At 57.7% G+C, this 24340-nt stretch overlaps 1 protein-coding gene across 1 annotated transcript; it reads left to right on the forward strand.

Annotated features, from left to right (window-relative positions):
• On the forward strand, positions 1-22380 carry SH2B2 (SH2B adaptor protein 2). The gene is made up of 10 exons (XM_084493018.1): positions 1-89; positions 757-882; positions 8825-9712; positions 12775-12876; positions 16350-16441; positions 18560-18654; positions 18835-19005; positions 19125-19318; positions 19428-19599; positions 20048-22380. The coding sequence occupies exons 3-10, from the start codon at positions 8852-8854 to the stop codon at positions 20359-20361; spliced, it is 2001 nt and encodes a 666-aa protein (XP_084349144.1). The 5' UTR covers positions 1-89; positions 757-882; positions 8825-8851; the 3' UTR covers positions 20362-22380.
• The last annotated feature ends 1960 nt before the right edge of the window (positions 22381-24340 follow it).

Below are 24340 nucleotides of genomic sequence, written 5' to 3' on the forward strand. Positions count from 1 at the left end.
CCGGGCAGCGCTGGCCCCGCCGGAGCCGAGCCGGGAGCCGGGGCTGCACCGGGGCTGCACCGGGCTCGGGCCGAGCCGAGCCGGGCCGGGTGAGCGCATCCCTCCGGTACCGGATCCGCGGCTGCGTGGGGGCGGCGCCGCTTTCCTGGTCCCCCCCCTCCCTTCTCCATCACCGTTTCGGGGCGCACCCCCCCTCCCCCGGAGGGACCCGCACCCCTCCCCTCCTCCCCATATTCCCCTTTTTCCCCGGGTCCTTTTTGGGGTGCGGGGTGCTGGAGGGGAGGGGTGGGGAGGGGGGAGCCGGGCTGGGGGCACCCCGGGAAGGCGAAAGTTGCGGGCGGGGGGGGGCTGCGGGGAGGGGGGGCGCAGGGTCCTGGGCACGACCCCAGGCGCACGACCCCCTAAGGACGTTTTTTTTGTTGTTATTAGCATTATTTTAGTGGTTATTATTCCGCCCGAGCTGTGCGTGCTGCCTGCATGGATGCTCTGCGGGCACCTGCGCCCCCCCCCCCCGGGGCAGCCCCTACCCAAGGGCACGGCCCCACCGAGCCGCCCCCCATCCTACAGCCCCCCAGGAGCCGCTCGGCACCGTGCTGAGGCCTCGGCGTGGCGAGGGGCTTCCCCTGCAGCCCCCCCTGCTCCCAGCAAATTCACCACTCGGGCTCATGTGCGGCAGCCTCGGGGTTTTGGGGTGACCCCCGGGGAGGTGCCGAGCACCCTTTTTGGGACTTGACTTCTTCAAACTTTGCCTTCCAGGTCCCTCCGGGCTGCTCCGGTCCCTGGCTGCGCCGTGGGAGCTGGGTGCTGTGAGAGATGAGCCTGCACGCGGAGAGCCACGCTGCTGGCACCTCGGGGACCCCCTGAACCGCACCGGGAGAGGAGGTAGAAACGGCTCGGCTTCCCCCAAATCCTGCCCTAAATCCCCGGCAAGCCAGCAGCTGCCTGCTGCCCACACCGAGCGGATTGCTCAGACCTCCCCGCCGTGGCGGTTGTTGTTATTATTGGGATGATTATTTGCTTCGCCCTGTTGGGAGGGGGGCGGAGGAGCGGCGCCGCTGCAGTGCCGGGTGTTTTGGGGCCATGCTCCTAAATCACCCGGGCTGCCCCAAAGGGTCAGAGCCCTCGGCCATTGCGTTGGCACAGGTGGGTGGCTGCGTGGCTGGGAGATGTGCTCGGGGGGGACCGGGAGCGCTCCCAGCTCTGCCCCCCTGCATCCCTCAGTGGTGCCATAACGCTGCACTGCACCCCAGGGTGGCTGTTGGGGAACTTATTTCTAAAAAAAAAAAAAGTTGCAGAAGCCTCACGGAGGTGCTCCAGGCCGTTGATGCGTGTTTGAAATCAGGGTGGTTTTGGTCGCTGGTGTCTCACCGAGCGTGGGGCAGCTGTGCCATCGGGGTGAATGCGTCCTGAGGGCTGTAGGATGGAAACTGCCTTGCTCCAGGCTAGTCTTTTGGGGTTTGGGTGCTGTCTGCCTCGAGCATGAGATCCTTCATAGGTGTGGGGTGGCTGCTTGCCTACTGTGACCACTTCTGTCTGCTCGTCTTTGCTATCAGGGCTGTTCCTTCCTCTCCCGGGCTGGTGGGAACGCGTCTTGTGCGCTCTCGTGGCAGGGTGGCCTTGCCCAATTCTTATCTCAGCTGTCCCTCTTCCGAGGTAAATCGCCGTCAGCGCACCCTGAGGATGTTGCTGTTTAGAGCCCTTCCTCCTCCTCTTCTTCCTCTTCCCCATGGCAGGCTGAGAAACCTGACAATGGTTGCACATCTGCTGCTCCTGCTGAATCAGGCTTTTTGGGGAGCCCCAGGGCAACGTTGCCTTCCCTGCTCTTCTCCAGCCTGAAGCCCCCCGAGCCCCACACGAGGCTGTGGGGCTGCAAACGGGGCCAGGAGCACCAGGAAGGAGGGGAGGCAGAAACACCAGGCACAGGCTGGGTGGGAAACGGCCCCTCTGCAGAGGGAACCCCTCCTGTGCGCCTGTGCCCACCAGTGTGGAGTGCTGCGTGCCGGGGAGCATCCCTGCATAGCTGGCGAGGTAAAAAAAAGGGATTTGGGAGGCTGAAATACCACCCAGAGATCCCAGTTGTAATGTGGTGTCTGGGCACCATGTGATTGAGGGACATTTGGAGCCTGCTGGAGCTAGCACGAGGCGTTTTGCCCTACACACACCGTAAGAGCTCAGCAGTAAGCGCAGCAGCCCCGGTAGCAGGGCAGAGCTGAGTTTCCCCAGCTCAGGCACCGCTGGGCAGCGTCGAACGCCGCCGGCAGGCGGGTACGAGCCAGGGATGCGTGTGGGGAATTATATCCGAAAGTAAAAACGATAATGAGAAAATTTAATACGGGCCTGTGTAACTTTATCCCGTGTTTGTTATGAGCCGTAATTGAAAAACAATCTTGGGGTTTTTCCTTCCTGTCCCTGAAGGAAGGGGGGCAGGTCCTGATGTGAGCAGGGCTTTGCTGAGTGCTCTGCACCATGGATCTGTGCAGCTTGTGCACCAAAACCACCCCAGGAGCCCCTTAATGACATAGTGATCTGTAGGGCAAGAGGTTTTTTTTTTATTTGGTTGTTTTTTCTCCAAGCAGTTAGTTAGGGAACTATAGCTGGTTTTGTACAGCAGCGCCTTTCCTTCCAACCCCTTTTATTTCAGGTACATTGGGGATGTTGAGCGAGCCGTGGTGGCCAACCCAACCATCATTTTGTACGTGTCCAGCACAGCTCTGCCCTTCGTGCCCCAGGCCCTGCGAGAGCAGCGGCGTGGTGGTTAATGTGTAACGCCTGTGTTGTACCCTGCCACGAGCACCAGCCCCGGAGGTGGCCGCACAAATTCGCTTTGACCAGGGTGGGAAGGCGAGAAGGGGCAGGTTTTGTTGTGGGCCGAGGGGCGGAAGGAAATCTGGGCTTAGCGAGGGAAATCTGAGCTTGCTTGCTTGGGGACAGGGCTTCTGACGCTCCTGGAGGGAGGCTCTGCTATTGTGGGGGCTGAAAATAGACTTTGGACTAGTTAATTTTCTGCAGAAAGCTCCCAGGTCAGAGCCCTGGCCAGGTGAGGTGGCTCCCAACAGAGGGAAAGGACGGCGGCTCCTTACCTTCCTTACCAAAAGCTCTATTATTTTCACAAGAAACAGCCCACCCTCAGTTTGGGGCAACAAAGGGGTGGGTTGCTGCCTTTCCAAGCCTCTGGCAGGGCAGAGCATCCCATCGCTGTGCCCTGGGGACCCCCAGGTCCCCCACCACAGTGCACTAAGCGTCACGGGCGATGCTGTGGCCCCACGCCCCAGGGACCTGCCTGGAAGCACAGGGAGGAGGAGATCAGCTGAGATCCGCTGGGTCTTGTCTATTAACTCATTTTATTTTCCAGCAGCTGTCAGCACGGGGGTTGCAGTGCACGGCGGGGCAGGGTTTAGGAAGCAGAGAAACGACCCTGCAAAGCGAAGTTGGTCAGAGTAGTGGGAAGTGGAGAACGCTGCGGGTTTGGGGATGGCTGTGACCTATGGGCTGTACGCAGGGTGTCAGTGTCACATCCTCCTCAACGCGTGCTGGGGAGTTTTGAGGGAAGAAGGGGTCATTTCTGACCCAAAGTTTGCTTTCTCTTCCAAAGATGTCTCTTTCTGAAGAAGCCCTCCCTCGGGGCTGTGGTGGCTCCCATCCCGCACAGCAGTGGAGCGCATTCCCGTGATCCGTCGGGATTTTGTGCTTCCAGACACTGAGATGAGAAGCCTTCCTTTCTGCCCTGAGAAATGGTCATCAACATCTGGTGTGTGCACGGGAAGGGGACAACGTGCCCATTCCTTTTGGGGACAGGCCCATGAGGCTGCCTAGAGTGAGCCACGAGTTCGGCAGCCCCGTAAAGCCCCAGGGCCCGCAAGGTGCGGTGCTTCGTTTGCAGAGGAAAGCTTCGTTAGGGGATGCACAACTGCTTCCCGTGCTGCTGGCTCAGCTGGAGCAGCCCCTGCTTGGTGCAGCAGAAGGCTCTGCACGCTGGACGAGCGTCTCCGGCTGGCAGGAGGGCCCTCCGGTGCGTCTGGGCAGCGAGTCAAAGCGTGCATTTAATGGGGGAGTGAATCGAGGAGGGTGGCTTGACCATTAGACTTGAGGCCAGAACGCTGCTCAATTAATATTTCAGTGGGGTGGACAGTAAATGAGAGGAACAAAGATTGTTTCCATTTCTCTCCAATTCCAACAGCCAGTCTGATTAAGGGGCTGTGGAGTACAAATCGTACACGGAGCCATAAAGAGCACGGAGAGATGACCAGCTCCCATCCCGCTGTTATTTTATGCATCTATTTATTTTCCTATGGCTTTCTGTCCCTCAGATCAGCCTCTGCACATAGTTAGGGCACTGAAGTCTCAGCCTTGAGGGCTGGGACCCTCGTGGTGGCAGAAGAAGTCACCAGGAGGACGTGGCTTGGTCTCCCCAGCCTTCAGGTGCCAGCTGCAGGTGTGGGTTCCCATCTCTGTGCCTGCTGCATCCCCTGTTCTGCTGGGCTTGAAAGGTAAATGCAAAGGTGCTGCATTTGTTTTTCCTCCGATCCACGTCCTAAATGTGCTCGAAGCACCCTGCCAACCCCCAGAGCAGCCCATCGTGGTTTTTTTTTGTTGTTTCATTGGTTTTTAGCCACTTTCTGCAGCACCCCAGGGCCATGCAGGCAGGCACCAGGCTCCCCGCGGGCTGCCAGGCATGTCCTGCCCGCCGTGCCAGGAGCGTCACCTTCTCCGGGGGGGCCCTGCGGGGTGTCACGTTGCTCCAGCACCCGCTCATGACCCGGGGATCTCCCCTGCCCGAACACGTGGGGACGGCTGAGGTCAGCCTCTCTTCTGGGGCGAGCAGGTGCCCGGGTTTCCTCGCGTCCCGGGGTCTGATTGGCATTGATCTCGCTGGAAGCCGAGCAGCGGGACCCTGCCGGCCCCATCCTTCCCCACAAGCGTGGACCCAGGACCACCAGCACATGCACACCAGTCCCTGCAGGATGCTCCATCCTCCCCGTGCTTCCATCAGCCCAGATCTGCGAGCCTGAGCCCCTGGGAGCGCTCCTGTGCAGGCGGAGATGCAGGCATGCGAGCTTTCATTATTACTATTTTTATTTTTTATTTCCATGCTGGAAACCCCCAGGGAAGTGGAGGACTGCTGGTCGTCCCCTTCGTACTGAAGGGTGTTTAGCCTTAAAAAAAAAAAAAAAAAAAAAAGGAGGGGGGTACAAATCTGCCTCCTGCAAGCTCAGCTGGACGCAGGTTTTCCTCCCGTGGCCCCAGCCTGGCTGCGCTCCGCGGGGCGGAAGGGAAACATCTCTTTATTAGGGCTGTTTCCTTAAATAAAGCCCTTGGAGCAAGTGCTGGGCTGGCTGCTCTGGCTATCCCATGACCAGTGTTGTGCGTTCGGGTTATTAACACCTCATTAGATGTTAGTTCCTCCCCGCTCCTCTGGTTCAGCAAATCCTGGTGGCTTTGTTGTCACTCCCTGACTCCCACTGCACCGGAGACTTTTTTTTTTTTTTTTTTCCATGGTCTCTTGCACTTCTGCTGACGGCTGAAATTTCGTTCCTTCTTGGGGTCAGGAGCTCACTTCGACTTTCAGGTCTTTGGGCTTGTGTGTGCCGACACATCCCCGCCGCGCAGGGGCCGTCGGCGCAGTTTATCGGAGGGATTGGCACAGCATCGCTGCCAGCAGCTGGCTCGCGACTGCAACCTGGGCTTCCACTTGGCCAGGCCCCAGAAATCCGTATTTATTTATTTATTTCCCCTCCTTCTTAAACCTTGAATTGTTTTCCCAAGTGGCGGCAGCAGCAGCAGGGCATGGTTCTGCCCGGGGAGGCGTTTGGGGACCAGCCAGTGTTAGGTGTTAGGAGGAGCCCGAGGGTGCTGGTGTCTTGGCTGCCTCTCTGTGGCCACGCAGCTTCTCTTTGGGGACAAACCTCTTCATTTCCATGTTTCTGTGCCTGTCCTGCTGTGTAACCCAGGCCAGGGAAGCGAGGCTGTGACCCCTGAGCAGGCAGAAATCCCCCACGAAGGGGCTCTGCCTCCTTCCAAGGTGCCTGGCCGCACGCTGCAACCCTTGGTGAGCCGGGCTGGGAGCGAATTGCCCCTCCTGGCCAAAAAACAGTCGTGGGCTTGCTGCTTATTTTCATCTTGATCTTATTTTCATCTCGACTTCCACCGCCCTGCCCGGGGATGCTGTCTGTGGCACGAGGAGTTATTTCGAGAAGTGGGGCAGTGCTGTTGGCATAGAGGGGAGCGGAGGCACCGAGATTAAAGGTAAAGCTGCAGAGATAATTGGGAGCCTGCTTCCCGCAGGAATCAGGTGCAGGCGTACGTGCTGGGGAGGGGGGGGATGTTGCTGTGGTCCCAGGGGGCCTCCCCGAGCCCCCCGCTGCTCCCAGTCTCCCCAGTAGGGTCCCCACGGGGGGCTCAGAGACCCAATGCAGGTGGGGGGCGATGGAGACGCCGCACAGGGCCCCCAACCTTCCCCCCCTCCTCCTTCAGACCTGCCAGACATCTCTCCTCTAGGCTTCATTTTTATAAATTGGCCTTTTAGAGTCTGTCATCCCCGTGCAGATGAAAGGAAGACGCTGTGATGCCTCTGTGTGCGTGTCTCCCAGCTTGAGGCTTGCTGCAGCGGCTGGGTGGCCGGGCTTTTTGTTTGGGGTTTATCTTTGTTGAAGTGTCTTTTTCTTTCCAACCCCCCCCCCCCCCCCCCGCCTTTAATCTCTCTGTTGCATCTTGGCTTCCCATCACTCGTCTGTGGGCAGGCTGGTCCTGCTCTGTCCTGCCTGGCCCTCCTGCCCCATCCTTCCTGGAGGGGGAAATGGGGGGAAGCATTTTCCCTCCTGTGCATGGTGGGAGAACACCAGCAAAGCCCTGGGGTTTGGCCCATGGGGTAAAACTAACTGCTCCCTTCTACAGGTGTGACAAAATCAGGGCCATCACCCCTCGGCGTGAGGCTTTCTCTTCCCTCTTGAGCCTCTTGCTGCCCTTTGCACCTTCTTTCCAGTCCATTGCTCTTCGTGGTGCCAGCTATTCCCGCTTGGGTCAGCAGCAGGAGACCCCCTTCCACCTCCCCGAGCCCAAATATTTCCCCTCCCTTGCTTTGTGCTCGGGGAGCTGCGGCTGTGGATGGTAAAGCTGAAGGGCAGTAGCTGCCGCCGGGAGCCGAGCCTTTAAATTCTCTGCCGGGTGATGGATGGGTACGTGAGAATTGCATTTGCTGGCCTGGTAACAAACAGCTTTACATTTTCTGCTGCTTTCCCGCTGTCTCTTGGGGAAATTCAGCCTCGTTGTAAACTGCGGGGACGGGGCTTTCCCTGCTCCGGGCTGGGTTGCAGCAAACGGGGCCGGCTCAGCGCAGGGTAAAAAAGCACCCAGAGAAAGCTGCGAGGCCCTGATGAGACAGCTGGGAAGCCAAACTCCCCTGGATCTGGCTCTTGCCAGCAGTTTGGGGTTTCCCTTCTCACTGAGGGCTTTTATTGCCTGTGTTTAATGAGGGAATTGGGCCTGTCTGGTTGTGTCGTTCCGGTTGCTCCGCTGCCTGGGCCTCCCTTGGCTCTGGTGGTTTCCTGCGGAAGATCTTTGGGGAGCTCCAGGTCCAGCCAAGCACTGGGATCCCCTGCTTCAGGGCTGGTGAACCAAAGAGGGATTAAATATATATATATATGCACACACACACACATATTTTTAAGTTTCTCTCTTCTGGGACACTTTACCTGACCGGTAATGAAGTATTGGCCATGTAAGCTGATGGTTAGTTACTGTGCTTGATTTATTAGCAGCAGCAATCACTCACCAGAAAGATTTTGTGAGCGGAGAGCGGCCAAATGAGGGGGGCTGTCCCATTTTTCCAGAAGCCCTGGCATGTCCCCAGGCCAGACATGAGGGGCTGCCATGGACAGGGGTCCAGAGCAGAGCATTCCCTTCATGGTGTTGAGGTGAAACTGCCCTTGAGGGGAAAAGGATGCTTCTCTGGACACACGGGTGGCATGTGGCTGAGAGGTGCCTGAGTAACTCATGGGGCGAGGCTCGCTGTCACCGACAGGCACAAGCAGTCTCGGTGCTGGAAAATCGCAATTTAGATGCGAGCACTGCAGGAATCTCCCCTGTGAGGTGAAAGCCTCAAAAAAATAGGAAGAGGTTTGGGAAATGCAGCGTAGGCAAAAAGGCAAGAGACGTGTGAGTCCTGCAGAGGCTGGGTGAGGTTGGGAACCTCTTCTGTGGGTGTGAGGTCTGGTCTTCACCTCCCTGCAGCTCCTGGTGGCTCCTGGGTCTGCCACCTTGGCTTTTTTCCCCTTTATCCTACCAACTCCCTGGTCTCTGGGGTTATCCCTTAAAGCCCTGGGGTCTGACAGGCAGTGGGGAGGGCACAGGGTTTCTGCTCGCCTGCATCTGACAAGGATGTGACCAGCCTGAGATGCTCAGCCAAACTGATGTGCCAAATTTCTTCTGTGGGCAGAAATGCAGGCGGAGCCAGAGCAGCTGCAGGGGATGGTGGCAGAGGATGCGCTACTATGGGCCTGCAGTGCCCAGGCCATGCATGTGGCAGCGTCAGTTCTGGAGGCGAATCCCCCCGGGCTGCTCCGGTCGGGGACTCCTTAGTGGTTTTATGAGAAATCGATAACACTTTTGCACGGTCATAATCGTAAAATAAGTACGATTTATGGCTGCAGCCAGGGCCAAGTTTTTTTTTCCAGTGTGGCGGAGGGAGGGGCTGCAGCATAAAAATGCTTTCCCACTGTGTTTCCCTTCGCGTCCCACTTGGTGCCAGGGCTGGGGACCCGCTGTGGAAGTGTTGATGGCTGGGATCGCTGACCACCGAGCTCACCCTGTCTGTCCCCTTGCCCCGCAGCCCGCCGGCAGGTGGAATGGGGCAGCCATGAACGGCGATGCCCTGTGCCAGGAGCCCTCCTCCCCGCTCCCCGACTGGCGTGAGTTCTGCGAGCTGCACGCCCAGGCGGCCGCCGTCGACTTCGCCCAGAAATTTTGCCAGTTCCTGAGGGAGAACCCCCACTACGACACCCCTGGCGCCGAAGCCTCCTTCTCCCACCACTTCGCCGCCAACTTCTTGGACATCTTCAGCCTGGAGGTCAGCCGGGTCTTCGTCTCCGACTCGCCCACCAAGTACAACATCGTGCCCTTTGTGGGGCTGCAGAACTGCCACGTGCCCTACGGGCGCGAGGTGGCCCAGCGGAAGGAGGAGACCTCCACCGAGTCCCTGGACAGCATGGAGGCTCCGCTGGGCGCCGGCCGCTACCTCAGCCCGGCACAGCAGGTCCAGGCACGCAAAGTGTCCTCCTACGGCCAGTCCCGCAGCTCGGAGGACGTCTCCGTCCACGCTGCCACCAAGCCCAAGTTCAAGAAGGGCTTCTCCCTGAGGAACATGAGCTTGTGCGTGGTGGACGGCATGAAGGAGATGTGGCACCGCAGGTCTTCTCCGGAGCCGGGCGCCGAGGCCATGCCGGGCAGCAGGAGGGCCGAGAGGGAGCCGTGGGTGGCCGGGGGCAAGGAGCCTGGTGACAAGCGGGAGAATTGGACCCACAAACTGCGGCTCTCCAAGGCTCAGTCCTCCAAGGTGGAGCTGGTGGACATCCAGCGGGAGGGGACGCTGCGCTACATGGTCGCCGACGACACGAACTGTGTGGGGAGCTCGCAGTGGCAGAAGTGCCGCCTCCTGCTCCGCAAGGCGGTGAAGGTGGAGGGGGAGAGGTTCCTGCTCGAGTTCTACGTCCCTCCCAAGGTAAGTCCCGGCTCGCCTCCGCTGCCGTCTTGGTGAGCATCGGGGTGAAATTCGAGCAGCTGGGCTTTGTGTTGTTACTTTTCATTTCCACTGCGGAGCTGGGATGAAATCCAGCCCTGCTCCGGCGGGAGGTTTGGTGCCGGGAGGCTGAGATGTGGCTGTGTGGGGCAAGGCGGTCGAGTCCCATCCACAAACCGCTCGCCAGCGCTCATCCCACAGCCCGCGGGGGAGATGCTGAAGGCCCTGTCTGTCCCTCAGCCCCAAATATCGGTGATTATGGTGCAGAAGCTCGTTGCCACACTCAGATGAAGTATGTCCAGGACACCAGGAGATTTTTCTCTTCCGAGCACATCGCAGAGTGCTCCATGTGTCACCAAGCAACCCCATGCTTGGTTGCAGCACTCGTTATTTCCAAATTAATAATTCACGTGGAATAATGTGGCTCCCAGCACAGCTTTCTGGTGGGGGGGCAGAAGCCCTGGGGCCGGAGCACCACTGCTGCCCTTGGGTTTTGCAGCACTCCTCACCGACAGCCCCAGCTACTCACCCTGCTGTGCAGGGGAACGCTGCTTGTTATCAGTACCAGTCCCCACGCTATCACTTCTCCTTGCCTGTGTCTTTTCTGCATTTGTAACGCAGAAAAGCTGTAAAGCTGCAGAAAGGGGAGCTGCTTGTGGCACGCCCCTCCTTGCAATATCCCCTTTACACGTGTTGCAGGGGAATATTGCCCCTCTTTTCCTGGGGCAGAGAGGGGAGCAGTTCTCTCAGGAAATGCAGAGGGCATGTTTGGGGTCCACCTTCAGTCCCTCCTCGCTGCAGGACCCCTCTGTTCCTCCTGGGAGGAGCAGAAGGTGCGTTGTGTTGCCCAACCTGCACTGACTGAGCCTCATCTGCGCTGTGCGTGCTCATCTGTGACAAACACGGGGCAAATAATAGGCCATTCCTGGGGGTTTTACTAGTTGTACGGGTTAGGACAGAAATCTCAGGTTATTTAAATGCTTGGGGAAGAAAAACCTCATTTACTTGATTTTTTTACAGGATTTTTCCACTTGTGTTTGGGTCCTTTGCAGAGAAGCTGGGGCAGCACAAGCTTTGCACAGTGCTGCAGGTCTGCTGGAAGCTGCTGGGATCCCACTGATCTTGATCTTTGCCCCCCTGCTAACTCTGGTATGACCCATACAGGAGTCACAGGGATGGCAGGAGAGTTCATATTTTTAAAAAACACCTTCTACTTTTCTGAGGACAAAATGAACCACGGCACTGTTGGTGCTGGTCTGTGCCTGCCTTTTTTTTTTTTTTCTGTTTTCTTAAGCTTCACACCTCTCCTACTAAAATATAAAATCCGAGTTTGAACTCAAGCATATCCCTACAGCAAAGCTCTGAGCTGCTGTGCACGGTGCATGTCCTTGGTATTGGGCTTGGGGACTTCCTCAGCTAAGGGAATTCCCAGAATTTGGGAAGCCCCCGGGAGCTTGGGCTGCAGCACTGCACCAAGGTGGCACTAAACCCAGGTTGAAAGAGAACAACTGCTGCTGTTAAAACGTTTAGGAGAGTGCTCATAGAGGGATTTTTTTTTAGTGTATCTTCATTTGGCTCTAAAAAAGTCAATTTCCAAATGATTTTGTGACAACTTTTATGGAAATAGTCTGCTCTGCTGTTGTAATTACACCCCTCTGTCTTCAGTTTGCGTTTCATCTCCCCTCATCCCATCTTGTATTCCATCTGGCGTGCTCCAGCTGCAAATGTGGCATCGAGCTGGCACAGCTGGAAGAAAACTGCTTTTTGCTTTGGGATCCCCCAGCTTCGGTTTTGTGTAGGCCCTACAGAAACTATGGTCATGTTTTCAGATCTCCTTAGCGAGCCCTTTCTTAACTGCCGCTTCGACAGGAAGCGATAAGCCGTGCTAGATGTTTGTGCCGGCACGCAGCAGTTGTTTTAAGCATCCTGGGGTTTTGAGGGGAAAATAGATGTAGGGAGATGTCCCCAGAGCATCCCCACGGCCATTAATAACGCTCCCCGTGGGCACCCCGGGCTGCTGCAGGAAGACCTTCCTGGAGCAGACCCTCCTCTGGTTCACTGCTGAATTAACACTGTGGGTTTTTTGCTTTTCTTCAGCAGCTCCATCCCCTTTTCTCACCTTCTCCAGCAGAAAAAAAAATGGAAAACTTCAGCAGGGCTGAGCCCGGTGCAGCCCGGGATGTGTGCAGAGGCAGCGCAGGGGGTTGGGCTGGTGGAAATGAAACGTCCCAGAAGGGAAAGGACAGTTTCTGTTCTCATGCCTGAATTATTATCTTTTGATTTTTTCCCCTAACTAAAAAAAAATGGCCCCTGAACCCATCATTGGTAACCTGCAGCCTGGTGCACATCAGCAGCCTCGTCTGCGTGCTCCCACCCCTGGAGCCACGATGCCAAGCATCCCGGAGGGGACCAGCCCTGGGAGCATCTCCGTGTCCTCCCTTGGGCTGATTTGCTGTAATTTAAGCAAATATCTGGGGAATTTGGTGCTCAGCAGAGACTTTGAGTGGGAGGCAGCGGGTCCTGCCCCCACATAGAGGTTCCGGCGGGTGCTGGGGGAAATTCTTTTTTTTTTTTTTTTTTTTTTCCTTTTTTTAAATTAAATTAAAATTCCCCGCACAGCTCCGGCTGCTGCACTTTAACTCCTGGGCTGGGTAAATGGGGCGCCCATCCACGCTGCTGAGCAGCTCTCAGGAAGGGAAAGGTGTCAAAGGAGAGGAACAAGTGGGCTTGGCAGAGCTGGAACAAGGCAGGTTTGGCAGATAAATGCACTAACCTCCCCATCTTCCACCGGGCCTTCTCTTGGTTTAATTAAAAGAGCTTCGAGTTAGCAGGCACATGAGGGAAATCAATGCTTTTTTTTTTTTTTTTTTTTTTTTTTTCCTTTTTTTCCACCCCCCGTAATCACCGTGCGGCTGAGCCACGATCTCGCCTTGCTGAGAGCCACGCCGCGCTGTCCCCCAGGACAGTTTGATTAGATCGAGCGACTTCATTTATTTTTTTTTTTAATTTATTTATCGATTTCTCTTAATTTTCTCGTTTCCTAGGCTTCCAAGCCCAAGGTGAGCATCCCGCTCTCAGCCATCATCGAGGTGCGGACCACCATGCCTCTGGAGATGCCCGACAAGGACAACACCTTCGTCCTGAAGGTGAGGGCAGGGAGGTAACAGTGTGATCAAGCCTTGCTGCAGGGATGCTCCAACCCCGGGGATGTTGCCTTGGATTTGGAGCTGAAGCACCAACAGTGCTGGTGCTCCCCACGGGGTCCCTGCCTCCCTTTGTCTTCCTTTTGGGGCTCCCAAAATGATGCAACGTCCACCTGATGCCCAGGTATTTGGGGATCAGGCTGGTTGCCTGGCTTTCACCATGGTGTTTTGCATCTCCTTGTCACCGGGACAAGGTTTAATTAGCGTCTGGAGACAATTTGCAAGGGTTGCAAGCAGAGAGGCAAAGTCTATCTCCAGCTAGAGACCTCGGAGAAGTGTTTTCCATACAATCTGATTAATTAAGGTCATGCTCCCAGCAGCCTTTTGTGGCAAATCCCAGCCTTGAGCAGGAGCGCTGGGAAGTTCCTCTGGGGCTCTATGGCAGCAGGGACCTTCTCGCTGAGTGTCGCAGGCTCTGGTTTGGGGCACGCTGTGCTGATGCCCTGACAGTGGTGTTGGCAGTGACGTTTCTCTCTGTCTGATGAGGCTGTGCCTCCCTGCTCACATCAAGGGGCTCACGTTCCCCATCAGAGCTGCTGGGGGGTGATGTGTAACAGCGACCTTTGGAGGGGCTCCGTGTCCCACCCCTGCTAAAATCCACCTCTCTCCACGGTGCTTCTCCCCAAAAGCAGGTGGCAAAGGCAGAGCGGGGAGGCCAGGCTTCACGGCTGGGTGACCTGCTCACGAGCTGAGAGATCTGTGAGTGCAGAGAGGGGAAACTGCCCTGATTGCAGCTGCTCTTTGTCTTCAGCCCGGCGCTGTGAGAGCCCCTGCACCTCGCAGCCCACCTCGCCCCGGTGCTCGCCGGCTTCTTGCTGTTAACCTCAACCTTGGCTGCGGTCTGTGTCCGCTGTGTACATGGAGGCTATCTTGGCTGGTGTCTTCTGTGCTTGAAAACCAAGCTCACACGTCTTCTCCTGTCTGGACTGAGCAGCCCATGCTCCTCCCCATGTTCCTTTTGGGCTCCGGGGCGAGCGTGTCCCAAAGTGAAGGCAGTACCGTGGCCAGGGGGGTGTGGGAAGGCTTGCTTCTCCTTTCTTCTTCCTCTTTATCCAGCCCAAGCGCATCCAGTCGCTGTCTTCATACCCTAACGATGATGCTGACTCACAGGCAGCTTGTGAGCTGCCGTAACCCCGCTGTGCTTTTTGCAGAACCTCTCCAGAGTTGTGGTTCCTCAGGCTAGGTGCCCGTGGTGTCGGCACGGGCCTGGAGCTCGCCGTGACGTTGTGGTGGAGCCTGGCCAGGGCATTTTCTTTCAAAGCCTAATTCTCAGCATCAAGAAGTTCATTTGAATTCTTGCCTCATCCTCCAAAACGCTTGCAACATGGTGTCAGCCATGAATGGATTGGGCATCCCCTCCTTCTTTTGTCTTCATTGCTGATGGCAGCACGAGTGGGACAGCATCCCTGACACGAAGGAGCCCAGCATCTCCTCCACGTGGACCATTAACCAGCAGCAGCTGGTTTCCAGGTCCCTTTACAAGTCTCATCTCAACCCCGTTCCCCTGCCCTGCGTGCTGCAGCATTGCATACGGTGTCATCAGGCACACTGCTGTAGCAGAGGACGTGGCACCGATCACTGCTCCCATCCCTCGCTCTGGGGCTGTGGCAGAGCACAACCAGATCACCATGGCCACACTGGGGCTCTGCAGGTCCCCACTGGTAGGGTTTTGGCTATGGGGTGCTCTAGGTGCCTCAATGAGGGCTTTGGAGCTGGGCGTGCTGCCCTTCCACCCCACCACCACGGCTCTGCCCCTGCTTCAGCCTTTTCTGTGGTTACCCTGAGCCTGAAAGCACCGCATTTACCAGGTACCCTCTAACCTGCTCCTGCCCCATTCTGGCCCGAGCACTTACCCTGCCGCGGGGTTAATTGATTGCAATCGATCCCTTTAATGAGGCGTGGCACCAGGCACCGCATTACCCCCGGGGGCTTGCTCAGCATCATCTGCTGCCGCCCTCCCTCTCACGGCTGTGGACAAGGGGAGCTTTTCCCCCATTCCTGACATCCTCTGTTCCTCCTGACATCCTCTGTTCCTCGTGGCTCACTTTCTGCCCTGGCCCTTCTTGGGGGGCCGTGTTCCTGCTGCTCTTTTGTGTTCCTCCCTTGCAGGCTGGATTCCCAGAGGGGTGGGGCACCCCTCGATGCCAGGGTACGGATTAGGAGGGTGAGACGGGATCCTTCTGCCTATGGGGCTGGTGTGGAGCCACATCTCCACCTTCCCAGGCAACGTGCTGGGAAAAAAAAGCCCCTGCTTTTCACACGCTGGAATCAGTTCTGCCAAATCACCTAAAAACTGACAGTCGGCGTGTCCTCGCCACGCGTCAGACACCCGGCACACGCGTTTTTTCCATTGCACAAGCGGGCGCTTGCAAAATACCCGAGCCCTGCACGCGCTTTGTTCTGCCTGAAGGAGCACCGAGGTCTCCCAAGCCAGCTCCGTGCCTTCCGCTCTGAAATCCCGGTTAAATAAAACGGGGGGGCTCTGCTGCTCCCCTGTACCCGCTGCGTGGCAGGAGGGCCGATTGCTGCTCGCCGCGGCACCGGGCACGGCTCCTGCGCGCCCTGTTTATTTTCAGGACAGCAATTCAGTTGTATGCAATTAATTTAATTTGCTCAAAGGCTGTCTCGGCTGGCAACGCGATACCCTCCCGGAGTCAGGGCTGCCTCAGGGACACGCTGTAGAAGGGGTCTGGGAGGGATGGCGTGGGGAAATGGCCGGAGGCAGGCAGCACCTTGCTGGGTGCTCCGAGTGCTCCGTCCTCCTTGGCCCCAGAGCAGCCCAGCTCCTTTGGGCTTGCAGGTTTTGCATCCTGTTTTTTTTTTTTGTTTGTTTGTTTGTTTTTTATGTTAGAGGACTGTGGGGGGTCTTTTTCTCTCTCTCTGATGCACTGAGAAATTGGAAGCCTCGTGGACCAGCAGGTGTAGAAAATGAGAAGTTTAAACTCCTGGTTTTAGGGGTCTGGTTGGATTTCAGGGCAACGAGAGAGGGCAGCACGGTCTCTGACATGCCACCTGTGCAGAGCTAGTTTTTGGGGGATGCTGTAGTCGAGGGAATGGTGTCTGCCCTTGGTTGTGCTGGTGCAGGTGTGGCCACACAGGCTGTAAAAACCTTGTGATGCATTTGCTGAAAAACAGGTGGTTTTTTTTTTATTATTACTTTTATTTTTTCTCCTCTGAGCTCCTCAGCTTTGGCCAGAGATCACCCCTGGGCACATCAAAGCATCCCTGGGGTCACCTCTCAACACCCCTGTGCTGGGATGGGAACATGCAGCTATCCTTCAGCTAGGGCACTGTGTAACAGTGGCAAGTCCAGCCAGAGCCCTGCCAGGTTCGGGGTTTTGCTTTGCCTGGTGGGGGGCAGCAGACGGGTGGCAGGACCCTGGCCGTGGCCTGACGCTGTCCTGTCTCGCCTCCAGGTGGAGAACGGTGCCGAGTACATCCTGGAGACCATCGACTCCCTGCAGAAGCACTCCTGGGTGGCAGATATCCAGGACTGCATCGACCCCGGGTAAGGCTCATGGGGCATGGTCGGGTTTCCCCTCCAAACCACAGCCTCCATCCTCTCCAGTCGATCAGGGCATGACCTGGGCAAGGTTCCTGCACTGCCGCCCTTCACAGCTGTGTCCATCAGGTCCAGGGGTCCCAGTGCATCCAGGAGGTCTCTGCTATAATGTCCTTGTTTAAAGGAATGTCGTCTTCTTCCAGCAAGTGAAAAGCTCCTCTGAGCACCCCGGAGAGGGCAGAGGGCATGCCTTTGGGACTGGTGGTCAGCCCTCGCAGACCACTAGGAGGGAAGAGACCCCAGCTGATGCAATTTTCGCTGCTCAGCGTATTACAGAAAGTCTGACTCGTTTTGGCTGAAATCTGGAGGCAAAGTTAGCAGCTGCTGTGTGTCAGAGGTGCAGCCTTGCAGCACGCCGGCCACTTGCTAACCCTTTCCTGCTCCGCATGGCCTTGACTAGCCGAGGCAGGTGACCCGGGGATGCTCCTAACACCAACTCTCCGAAGCCTCCATATCATCTCAGAGCTATTTCCCAGGCTTTTTATCCAGTCCAGCATCCTCTCTGTATTCAGTGGTCTGCTGGCACGCTCTCCCACGGTCCCTGGGCACACCCCACTGCTACATTTCTTGGCATGATTTCAGCAAAGGAGGGGATGCCCAAGCTCGCAGGGGTGAAAGCCTCGAGCAAAACTGGGACAGGGGCTCTTGGAGGCTCCCTGCTGCTCCTTGTGCCACCTTCCCCTGCGGTGAGGCTGTGAGGATGCACCATGCGCTCCTTCTGCTGCTTTTTTAATACATACTTGACGAAGCAACACTGAGGCTGGGCTGCTGAGGGAGGTGAGGAGGGAGGTGAGGCAGGGAAGCGTGGCCTGGCAGTTAAGGGAGGGCTGTTTTTTCTCAAAATGGGTGTTTTGGTGCCGGTTCTCCAGCCCCACACTCTGCCTCCAGCGGCCTCATGGCGTGTGGTGTTTGCCTAGCACCCAGCACAGCCCCGTGCTGGCCTCCGGACACGACCGTAGAGCAAATAATAATGAACTCTACAGCAAATAATAATGAGCTGCTTAATACACTGACACGCGTGCTCTGTGCCAAGAATGAATTTTCATTCAGCTCCTGCACGCGGTGCTCGGTCCTCCTGCCAAGGATCCGCGCTGAAACCTCTGCATAAGCGCCCTGGCGACGGGTTTTCTGCAGAGCTCTGTTGGTTTTGGTTTCCTTCCCCCCTTCTTTTTTTTTTCCTTTCTATTTTTTTTTTTAAGTGGCTGCAGTTGAATGACTCCCAGTGGCTGATTCACTTACTGGCCACTAAATAATTCAGCAGCTCCCTCGTGAGCCGTTACCGCTAACGCAGCCGCTTCCTGGCTGTCTGCACGCACGTGGCCGCTGTTAAGCAAGAGCACCCGAGTGCCACGAGCAGCTCCGGGCTCTATCTGGCTAAAAATAGGCCGTGAGCAAGCAGGGAGCTTGTGCAAGAAGGATGCTGAAGTGCACGGGCAGGGGGGCAGCTGGGGATGTGAGATGCAGGGGCTGCAGTGTGGTGGATGCCCCTCTGGTCTGCAGGACCTCCTGGTTTTTGGGGGTGCAGCTCCTGGGGGTGGGTTCGAGCAGCTTTTTCTGGGTGGAGGTGAAAGCAAAACTGTCTCTGGGTGGAAGTTGGTGATGGGAGCGTGCGCGTGTCTTGCGTGCAAAGCATGAGAGCAAAAGCTCTGGAAGGCACAGCAAGAGACGTGTCCGAGCCGAGGGGATTGCAGCACAGCTCTGCAGCTGGTCCCAACCAGCACGACTCAGGCAGTGAGGGCTTTCTGAGGGCTTGTACCCGCACACTAGTTTCTCACCCCAAAAAGCCACCTTGATTTGATGGTGATGTTTTGAGCAGCCCCCGGTGTGCCAGCTGCTCACTGTGCCTGCTCCCGGCACGCCACGGCTCTGCCGGCTGCTTGGCCTCTGGGTGCTGCCTTGGTGCTCCGGGAGGAAGGGGTGAGCATCGGGATGTTCTCTGCGGGCTCGGGCCAGAGCTGGAATATCACCGGGTGGTGGTGGTTGGATAATGAGGCCCCTGCTGCCTGCGAGGGGTGATGCTGTGCGTGTCTGCCTGTGGTCACCTGCTCTGTGCTCGCCCCCCAGGGACAGCGGGGACGACATCGAGCTGGCCTCCTGCGCACAGGGAGCCTGCCTGCCGGGCAGGGCATCCTCCTGCAGCTGCGAGTTTCTGGCTGACGGTGAGAAATCCCACCGGGGAGGGCGGGAGGGGGGTCTCCTGGTGCCAGCTCTGCTTTTGGGGGCCCAGATCCTGCTGGGGATAAAGGCAGGGAGCCTGAAGCAAGCGCTCAGGTCCTCGCGCTTGCCCCCGCTGCGGGGAGATGCCCACCCTTGTTGAAGACACCGACGTTGCCTTCCAGATGTGCACAGGCCACCAGACAGATGTGCCCTACCCAGTGCTCACAACGCTGCTGCCACCACCGTGTCCGCGCCCCACGGCCGGGGCAGGGACTCCCTGGGGGAGCTGCTGGCCCACGTCCCGCTGGAGAGCTTCCTGCAGACGCTGGAATCCTCCCCCACCGCTGGCACAGGTAGGGGGGCAGGACAGGGGTGCAGGATGCAGCCCCATCGCCTCGCCCTTGGGGTGCACGGGGTTGGGAGAGGGCAAACGTTTGGGCGCTCCCTAAAATGCGGCGGTGCTTGCGGCCAGGGGAGGACAGCGAGGCGGAGGCGGAGGTCAACCTCTCCGACTTTCCCTGGTTCCACGGGACTCTCTCGCGGATCAAGGCGGCCCAGCTGGTGCTGCTCGGCGGCGCCAGGAGCCACGGCTTGTTCGTCATCCGGCAGAGCGAGACGCGGCCCGGGGAGTACGTCCTGACCTTCAACTTCCAGGGGAAAGCGAAGGTGGGTGCCGCCCGCTCTGCGAGCAAACCTCGGCTGCTGGAGTGGGGCTCCTCGGAGGCTGGGGCTGCCCGGCTGCCTCCCGGCTCACCCCTTACCCCTGCCCTCGCAGCATCTCCGCCTGTCGCTGAACGAGAGCGGGCAGTGCCACGTGCAGCACCTCTGGTTCCAGACCATCTTCGACATGCTGCGCCACTTCCACACGCACCCCATCCCGCTCGAGTCGGGCGGCGCGGCCGACATCACGCTCCGCAGCTACGTGGTGGCCCAGAGCCCGCTGCCCGGTAGGTCCCGGGGCCGTGCCAGGAGGGCTGCTGGGGTGGATTTGGGCTGGGACCTTGCACCAGCACGAAAGGGGATGGGTCGCTGGGATTTCCCCACTGACAACTTAATGGTGTGCCAGTGTTGGAGGGGTGGTCCCCTGCTGGTCTTTGAGGAAGGGTGCGTGTGGCTCTGGAGATGCACCAGGGTGGGCGTTATCCCGTTTTGGGTGGGGGGAGAACCACAGCAAGCCATGTTGGGGCGGCCTCTGTGTCCCTTGGCGTGGAGAATGAGAGGATCAGATGCTGCATGGCTCATTGGGGCACGCAGAAAGTGGGCGAGGAGGGTCGGTGGGCAGAGGGCGAAGGATAGGGTGGGCACAAGAAGCAGCCAGCCTCCAGGCAGCTCCCACGGATAGATGCGGTGGGCATAGGAAGCCTGTGAGGAGTCAAGCTCCTGTTTCTCTTGCAGATGCCGGCCCCCCACCACCCCTCGTGCCGCAGCCGCCGGGCTGCCGAGCCGACCTGCCGCCCCCGCACTACTTCTGCAGCACAGCGCCCGCCGCCCTGCCGGCCCCACCACCCGCCGAGGGGGCAGCCGTGGCCCCCGCCGTCCCCGTCCCTGCACCCTACCACCGCCTGGAGGGCGCCCTGGGCCCCCGGAGCCGCAGCGACAGCGCCGAGCGCCGGCCGGAGCCCCCAGCTGCCGGCGCCGAGGACTACCACGATGCCGACGGTGCCCGCAGCCGGACGCGGGCGGTGGAGAACCAATATTCCTTCTACTGAGCCCCCCGGGGGCAGGATGGCAGGGGGGCACGGCTCACCCATGCCTCGCCACCACACCAGCCTCGCTGCCACCACCGCCACCTCCTGCCACCACCAGCAGCAGCGCGGCCGGGACCTTCCCGGAGCCCTGTGAGCAGCCGGCCACGTCCCGGCCAGTCCCAGCCCCGAGGTTGGGGTGGCGCTGGGGGGTTTGGGAGGCTGAAAGCATCAGTGCCATTTCGGAGCTTGCAGCGTTTTCCCTGTCCCTCCGGACCAAGAGCTCTCCCAGGACCGAGTTAGCATGGGGCTCGGGCGTTTTGGGATGATTGTGGGGACGGCAGGTGCCCCCCAGGGGCTGCTCTCCCACGTGCCCATCCGTGCGCATCCCAGGGGCATGCCTTTCGTTCACTCTGCCAGGAGAAGGCATTTTTCAAAGCTGAACATCTCACTGGAGGAAGGTTTTTCCTGCTGTCCTGCCACTTCTGTTCCTTTGTCCTTTCTCTCCTTGTAGCTGGAGACTCCCTGAATAACCCCTTTCTTCCTCCCTCTCTTCCTTGGCTTTTGAAACCTTGGCTGCCTGCAAGGGCATCGGCTCAGCCTGCTGCCTCCTTGCTACTGCAGCTAGGCAGTCATTTCCAGTGCTCAAGGCAAACCTTGAAAAAACACAACAACATCCCCCTTGCATCAACTGTTACTCCATGGGGATGTCTCGGGGGGTTCAGACAGGGGCCAGGAGCTTGTGTGCAGAGGTGGAGGCAGTTTCGCATCCCCGAGTGCTCACCTGGGCTCCCCGGGAGAGAAAACACTACAGACCTTCAGTAGATGCTATTGAAGATTTTTATTTTTATTTTTCTTATAGAAATTGAAATGCCCGGAAAGGATGAAAGGAGCAGGGCTGCTGCCAGGGGGGGAGATGAGTGACTCGGAGGGGCCAGGTTATGCTGACAGCACGGGCAGCCAGCATTGCCCTTGCTGCTGGCTGAAATGCCACCCTGCCCCTGCCCCTGTGCGCAGCAGCGTGACTGCCTCTGCCCGTTAGCAGCACTGTGGCTTTTGAGCATCCCCCAGCGCAGGATATGTGTCTCCAGCAGGAACAGGAGCTCCCTCCTGCACCGCCGAGACCTGGGAGAGAGCGCAGAGCAGAAAACCAGCGGGGCCAGGCTGCTTGGAGGAGTGTGTGCTTTGCGTAGGGTAGGAGCCAAGCCACAACCTAGTTCAGAAACCATTGAATTTGCCTGGAGAGTTGCTTTGGCATCTGGTTTTGGTTTGGGTCAGTTTTGTGGTTTGTTTGTGTTTCTGTTTCTTTTCTTTTTTTTTCTTTTTCTTTTTTTTTTTTTTAAACGTGCCTTCTTTCCTGAGCTAGCAAAGCATGTCCCCAGCTCCAGAGTCACTTTCTCCCCCTTCACCAGGGCAGGGGGAGGTGTCTCCAAGGCTCCTCGCCTCCCCTAGCCGTGCAGGAGCTGCCTTTCTGCCCGATAGGTGCGCGGGCTGAGGGCCGAGAGATCTTCCTGCAGCCAGCTCCCCCTTCTCCCCAGCCTCATGGCCCTTCAGCCCTGCCACACCAGCAGCCACCTCCAGCAGCTTGGGAGCCGTTTGCTGTGCCGGGGCATTGCTCCTTCCTCAGCACAGCTCAACCCAGCCCATGCAGGGAGAGGCCAGATGCTCTGGGGTTTAACGTGGACCTACTTCTTTCACGGTGAACGAGGGGGAACCTCCGGCTGCAGCGCAGACATCGTCGCTCTCATTCTTCCCCGAGGTCCCAGGTGGCTGCGGATGGGAGCACTGCCTTAGAGCCCTTCACACCTTGGCTGATTTTTCATCTTCTGTGTCACGGGATAGGAACGGGGTGGGGAGGGAGCGATGATCTGCAAGCAAAAATGTTAATTTGTAAATAGGGAAGAGTCTGGAAGAGTTTACTGTTCTGTAGAATAAATTAATTTTATTTAAAAAAAAAAAAAAAGAAAAAAGACACAAGGGGACTTGTTAAACACATGGAGAAGCTGAGTTCTGGTTTTAAAATAAAACCGCTTGCAAAAAGGACAGCACATGGACGTGGGCTCGGGGCTTTGCTGGGTGTGCTGTATGAAGAGAGAGGATGCTGTCATGTCGCATGTGTGTAGACCTTGTTGCTGTCTTGAGGCGCTTGTGGCTGGGCTCAGACTGCCCGACGGAGCCGGTCTAGCACAGTGAGGACGGAGGAGGGGGAGATTTTTTATCACGGCTGAGCAGAGGGAGGTGGAGGATGTGTCCAGGCTGTGCAGGGCCGGGTTTCCTCTCCTCCCAGTCTGTCGTTTTCTTTGTCTGGTTTGTCACTGGTGTAAGCCGAACCGCCTCCAGCCCTGGAGCAGAACAGATAAAAGTGAAGCGGGAGCCCAGGGGAGCGAAGATGTGCCTCCCTCTCCAGAGCCAGCGCTAGCATCTCCTAGCAGCCGAGGTCCCCATAGCATGTTTTTTTCCCCCCTTCTTTGCCACCGTCTCTCCCGGGAGGCAGTGCCTCATGATCTGCCATTGTACGTCTTCGTAGCGTGCTCTCTTCTGCCAAGGATCCCCTGGGAAAACCGGCACGTTGTCCCAGACTGTGCTGTCACAGCTCAGCAGCGTGACAGACGCAGCGAACACATGGCTTTTGGGGGGTGGAGGGAGCTGCTCAGTGCCGTAATCAGGTCACCGTTGCATCGTGACCCATTCACAAAAAAAAACATTCCCTCCCCAGATTCTCCAGAGCCTGTTAACCAGCCCTGGGTGGCTCATCCATCAGGACCCGGCCAGCTGGGGAGATGACAGCCCTTCTCCTGCCTTGCCCGCGAGGCAGGCAGCGAGGGCTGTGCCTGCAGGACAGCTGCTCCTCCTGCCTCACCATAAGCTGTTCACACCTCAGCATATTAGCAAATTGACTAATTACGGCATCAGTTTTGCTGGGAAAACGTGCTTTTCTTTCCTTTCACCGGGTTGCCCTCTGTGTTGAACTGGCAGTGAAATGGGAAAGTGGCCGCAGCGCATGGGCCGAGCTGGCTGGTGGCATGCTGTACACTAGCAGATACTGTGAAGAAGGCAAGAGATGTGAGGGACTTGCAGCAGCGCACCCTCACATGTGTGTTTCTTGGGTGTTTAAACTGTCCGTGGGGGTTTCTGCCTGCTTGATGTGCAGGGCTTTTTATTGCGCAAAGGCTTAGTGTGCTTCCAGAAGGATCCCTTTAGTTAAGGGAACGCCTCAGAATGCCTTTGCTCTGGAACACAAAGGAGCTTCTTTGATACAGATCAGGGAGTTCAGGTGGTTGGCTAGCACTGAACTGCTCACATGCAAGTCCCCTGCTCTGCCCAGATCCCAGCCCAGCACTGATTCCGTGGGCTATTTTTTAACGATGTGATGAAACACTTCCCGTTTTGCTTTTGACCTGAGTAAAGTAACAGGTGCAGAAGACGTCAAGGCTCTGCGCTAATTCCCTAGGCACGTAGTTTGACAGGGAGATGCTCCCAGGTCTCTCTCTCCCCACGCTGTTTGCGTGGGCTCTGTCGGATGACAGGCAGCTGCTTGTCATTCCCCAGGGCCGTGAGTTGCTGCCAGCAGGAGACACACCTTGGGCAAGAGGACTGAGCTGCCCAGCTGCTCCCTGCAGCCCTCGGGCTGTAGCAATGTCCGTGGTCATCATCACAGCTCTGCCGCTCTCCAGCAGGGACTGGCACGACAGCGCTGTGGCCTGACAGCTCATTGCTCACACCCCCGCGTCCAGAAGCTGTGGTTTGGGAGAGGTGGCTGTGGCAGCAAGGAGGAAGAAGCAGGGTGACACCTTATGGGCTACTGGGTGAAACTGGCCTGTGTTGTGTTCAGGGCTCTCCAGAGGAAATTCAATGGATTGGCAGCAGATCTGCTGCTAAAACATACTCTGCAGTGACTGAGAAGGGATGGAGGCATGTACTGGCCCCAGCCTCTGCAGATAGAACTGCTGTGTCCTGATGGAGGCTGAGCATGGGCTGGTGATACTTGGTTTCTATCCTGGCA

The sequence above is a fragment of the Aythya ferina genome, assembly GCF_964211825.1.
Source record: "Aythya ferina genome assembly, chromosome: 19".
NCBI classification, from domain to species: domain Eukaryota; kingdom Metazoa; phylum Chordata; class Aves; order Anseriformes; family Anatidae; genus Aythya; species Aythya ferina.